The sequence below is a fragment of the Phalangium opilio genome, unplaced genomic scaffold, assembly GCF_054372755.1.
Source record: "Phalangium opilio isolate 3A_F unplaced genomic scaffold, DU_Popi_V2 ptg000046l_1, whole genome shotgun sequence".
Taxonomy (NCBI): Eukaryota; Metazoa; Arthropoda; class Arachnida; order Opiliones; family Phalangiidae; genus Phalangium; species Phalangium opilio.
In genome coordinates, this window is record NW_028324169.1 from 5,541,306 (window position 1) to 5,546,672 (window position 5,367).

At 46.0% G+C, this 5,367-nt stretch overlaps 1 protein-coding gene across 1 annotated transcript; it reads left to right on the forward strand.

Annotated features, from left to right (window-relative positions):
- Positions 1 to 3,908: 3,908 nt before the first annotated feature.
- LOC149676433 (uncharacterized) lies at positions 3,909 to 4,742 on the forward strand. Its single transcript, XM_089838735.1, has one exon. It carries the CDS (start codon positions 3,909 to 3,911, stop codon positions 4,740 to 4,742), a length of 834 nt encoding a protein of 277 aa, XP_089694861.1.
- Positions 4,743 to 5,367: the final 625 nt, after the last annotated feature.

Consider the following 5,367-nt stretch of genomic DNA (forward strand, 5'->3'; position numbering starts at 1 on the left):
TTGAGCGAAGAATCAAAGGAAAAGACCGGGTTCGTAACACCCGACGGACACTACCAATTTGTAGTAATGCCTTTTGGACTCTCCAACGCTTGCGGAGTGTTTCAGAAAATGGTAAATTCTGTGTTGGGATCGCTAAGGTACGCTGTAGCCTTAACCTACATGGACGACGTACTGATACCCTCGGTAGACGAAGAGGAAGGACTCTTAAACCTACGTCAGGTTTTGGACGTCATTCGCAATGCTAGTCTCACCCTCAACCTAAAGAAATGTCGCTTTCTTTTGGGAAATATCGATTACCTGGGTTTCGAAATCGACGAGTCTGGCATTCGCCCTGGATCCAGAAAAATCGAGTGCGTGGAAAACTTCCCCGTACCCACCAACGTTCATGAGCTACGCCGCTTTCTGGGGCTCTCTAGCTATTTTCGGAGGTTTGTTAAGGGCTTCGCGGTTGAAGCCGAACTTTTGACAAGTCTCTTACGTAAGGATTCGGCATGGGAGTGGCAAAAGATGCAACGAAGAGCTTTTGAATCCCTGAAAACGAGGCTAACGGAAAGGCCTATCTTGTCGCTTTACGATGTACAAGCCGACACGCAAGTTCATACTGACGCTAGTAAAGATGGTCTGGGAGCAATCCTCTTGCAAAAGTCACAGGATGACGGATGGTATCCTGTTTGTTACGCGAGCCGTAAAACCACACGCGATGAAGCTCTGTACCATTCGAGCGAGCTGGAAACCTTAGCGGTTGTATGGGGTTTAGAAAAATTTCGGGTTTATTTGGTCGGTCGCGAGTTTCACGTAATAACGGATTGTAACTCTGTACGGTGTACATTGTCTAAACGTCACCTAGTGCCGCGAATCGGTCGGTGGTGGCTACGCCTACAAGAATACACGTTTGAAGTCCTCCGTCGTCCGGGTACTCGTATGGCTCACGTGGACGCCTTGAGTCGGTCTCCCTGGAGTGACGCGGAAGAAGTTGACACAGTCAAAGGTGTGGAAATATTTCATACCGAAGTATCACGAGAAGATTTCCTGATCTGCACAACACGACGATCCTAGAATCCGAGCTTTAAAGGAAAGCATTTCGACGAAAGAGAAGCCAACGAAAAGCGATTTGCAAAATCGTAGAGAATTTGATTTGAAACACGGAAAACTCTTCAAAAGGGTAGCTCCGACGGAAACTGGGAAGCCAGAATCGCTTCTCTGGGTGGTACCCGATCGCGCCAGATGGCGCGTAGTTAAGAACTGTCACGATGACATCGGGCATTTTAGTGTCGATAAAACTTGTGCTAAAATTCGCGAAAATTTTTGGTTTCCAAAGCTAAAACGCTACGTACGGCGTTATATTTCTTCGTGCGTCGAGTGCCTGTTTCATAAACGGCCGGCGGGAAAACGACCTGGGGAGCTGCATCCTATCGATAACGTCGGAACCCCTTTTCATACGTTACATATGGACCATTTACGTCCCTTCGTGAAAAGTACTCGCGGAAATACGTATTTGATAGTCGCGATAGACGCTTTCACGAAAATTACAGTTTTGCGACCAGTACGGAACTCTGGAATGAATCCTACGAGGCGGTTCCTCGAGGATTTAATTGAACTGTTCGGCGCGCCGACGCGCGTAATAACCGATCAAGGTACTTCGTATACCGGAAGATCTTTTGAAGGGCTCTGTAAGGAGGCCAAGATCTCACACGTAGTTAATTCGACGGCAACGCCGCGTGGTAACGGTCAGGTGGAACGCCTAAATAGGCTCTTAACCCCGGCACTCGCGAGTATGTGCATCCGCGATGATGATAAAGATTGGGATGCCCGTTTACATCAGCTCCAGTGGGGCATTAATAACACGTTTCATAAGGCCACTGGCTGATCTCCGTTCACTTTGGTCCTAAATTTCCCGTCAAGAAATCCGACCGGAAGCGTAATCGAAGACGCAGTAAGAGAAACTCTCGACGCCGACGTACTAGAGCGCCGTGAGACAGCTATTGAAGCTATTCGTGCGGACCAGGAGAAACAGAGACTAAGGTACAACGTCCGTAGGGCCCAAGCCCCAATGTTCGAGCCGGGTGACCTGGTGGTGGTTGAACGGGAACCACCGGCGACAGGTTTACCTCGGAAAACGGCTTCAAAATACAAGGGTCCTTATGTTGTGTCGGACAAACTTAAATACGATAGGTATCTTATAGAAGACCTCCCCGAGAATCAGCGGAGTCAGAGATTTTACCGGAATACGGCTCCGGTGGACAAGCTCAAACGATTCCTGATAGAGGATAACGCCGAAGACGATCCTCCCGGAACTGCGCTAACCACGGCCGATACGTCTGACGAAGATGACGGAGTCGATCCAGACCCTCCCCGACGCCCGATAAGGCAACGCCAGAAGCCCGCGTATTTGGATGATTATGTTTAGTGTTTGAACTTTACGTCTATTTAGTCTCATAATTTAGTGTTTCGTAAACTTTTGTTTTATTTGTTTCTTTTTATCTTATGTTAAACCGGAGTTTTAACGAGTAGGATGACCGAATGTTAGCTTTAAAATTTTTGTGTATGCTAGATGGAGACATAGTCGCCGCGCCAAGTCCCCTTTGGTCAAAGGGCCGATAACCTCGGAGTGGCTCTTCATTACCTTCCCCCTTTTTTTGGCTATGCGGGGATGACCCTTTTTTTTGCTGACGTATATTTTTGGGGACCCTCGCTCTCTCGCTCCCGGACTTTGCAACGATGCAGTCGCGTTTTACCATGTAACCGGAATTCGATAATTATTAAACTTAATTTCATTCTTAAACTATTCATCTTGTCGCTCTTCCATTCATTTAAATATGAATCCTGACAAACGTATAAACAACGCTTACATACTGAACATGGTTAGCGTGTGTGCTGTCGGTGGTTGTAAAAGCAGCAGCAAAAACTTAGATAATTTATCGTTTCACGAGTTCCCTAAAAATGAAGAGAGAAAAATTGAATGGGCGAATGCTACCCAGATTGACATTACACATATTAAGAAGCAAACAGTTATATGTTCGTTATATTTCAAGGAGGATAACTATAAGGAAAGAAAAGGCAAAAAGCGGTATTTGAAAAGCGATGCATTGCCTTCCGAATTTCCCTGGTCTGTAAGACCCGAAACGTCTGGAGAATCTCAAGATCCAATACAATCTGCTTTTGTTCTTCCTATCTTGGATGTAAACGAAGAGTCTGCTGCAGCTTTTGAATCAAAAAGCTTGACCACTGATAAGGTCGTAGACCAAATGTTTTTTATTTAAATTAATTGACTTTCTTAACTGTAATACTTTTTTATGACACGGTACATATACGTACCCGCGTGTAAATATCGCTAGACGTTGCGCGGACGCGCATGATAAAACTGAATAAAGTTTTACCCCGTTATTAACTTGAGTCTTGTGTTTGCTTGTCAATAGGCCTTGACATTGGCGACGGAACGAGGCGCGATCTCACGCGGGCATAGCAGATAACAATAACAATAAAAAACACTACAGTCACAGTCATCAACATTGGACAATCACAGACTTCTACCGACCAGAATGGCTCGCTCCTCCTTTGGGCAATTACCTCCCTTTGACGCCAATTCCGATAAATGGACGATATATACTGAACGATTGGATTTGTTCTTCATCCAACCTGGCAGTGGCCGATCAAATACGCGCCATCTTGTTAACCGTCTTGGGCACATCAACCTATACATCACTGCGCACCCTCATCGCTCCTGTCAAGCCATGTCAGCGAGATTATAGACATCCTAACCAAGCACTTCGAACCAGTACCGACGGAAATAGTAGAGAGATGCAAATTCTACAAGCGAGACCGAAAATTCGGAGAATCCAGTTGCCACTTACGTCGCGGCTTTGAGAAAAGGAGCTGAATTCTGCAACTTTGGCTCTACCCTAGACGTAATGCTGCGTGATAGACTGATTTGCGGAATCAACAACGATCATGTCCAGAAACTGCTAATAGCCGTCAAGAACATAGACTTCCAACTCGCCATCAGCGCTGCCCAAGCTCACGAAACAGCAGAACAGGACGCTAGAGAGCTGAAAAGCCACAATCATACTGACGATGTGATCAACAGAATATCCACCAATCAGTTCCATTCAAGCAGAAACAACAGGGGAAGTACGGTCTATACACAACGACAGCAGCCCTACACCAAATGTGTCGACACAGCAAGGAAACCATGCATCCGTTGTACATCTACAACTCATCCAGAATGGGAGTGCCCATATTCAGCTTACGCATGTCGAGGCTGCGGAACAAAAGGTCACCTGGAAAAAGCCTGTCGTCGGAGAGCAAGAACAGAGAGTCGAAACTGGCGACAACCACGATTGTCCGGGCAAGACACGCTAACTGATCCGAACCACATTCAAGATAGTGACAACGACCAGGAATCCAACGTACAACAGGATCCATACGAAACTAACGCGCCCCAGTACCTACCGGAATATGACATATTTAACATAGAAGATCAGCATCAATCACAACGCCACCAGACAACCCGTCGGGTGAAACCCTTTCCACCGTTGATCGTATCACTTCTAATCAACGATACACCGATGTCATTTCAAATCGACACGGGCTCAGGATATACCATTATATCAGAAACACGTTATTCCGAATTACAAATATCAGAGCCTCTCAACCAAGGGCCCAAGCATCTATCAGCGTACACCAGACATCCTCTAGACATCAAGGGTGAAGTTACCGTTGACGTGAAGTACAAACAACTTTAGCTTAAATTACCGCTAGTCGTAGTAGCCGGGAACGCCAAAAGCATCATGGGACGAGACTGGATTTTTTTCCGACCTGCAAATGCTTCCATTGCCAGATCAAATTGTTAACCACGTCGAAGTACCACCGTATGAATTGACGAACTTGCTTGACAAATATGAAGCCATTTTCTCACCGTTAATGGGCTGTCTCAAGAACGTGAAAGTGACGCTACACTTCCGGGAGGACGCACCAGCACCGAAATTTCACAAAGCCAGATCTTTACCATACCATTTAAAAGAGAAAGTGGAGGATGAAATACGGAGACTATAAACGGAGGGAATTATAACACCTGTGCCATACGCGGAATTCGCCTCACCGGTGGTCCCAATCTTGAAGAAAAACAACACCATAAGAATCTGCGGAGATTACAAAATCACGACCAACAGGATCATCGACACGGAAAGATACCCACTTCCGAAAGTCGACGACATATTTGCGCAGTTAGCGGGCAGCACGTTGTTCGCGCGGATCGATTTGCGTAATGCATATAATCAATTGGAACTAGACGAGAAATCTAGGAACTACGTCGTCATAAACACTTCTAAAGGACTATACCGGTATAATCGACTTCCATTTGGCGTATCA

Excerpts from the sequence above, each read along its gene's own strand:
- LOC149676433 (XM_089838735.1), top strand. The coding sequence starts at position 3,909 with ATGCTGCGTGATAGACTGATTTGCGGAATCAACAACGATCATGTCCAG.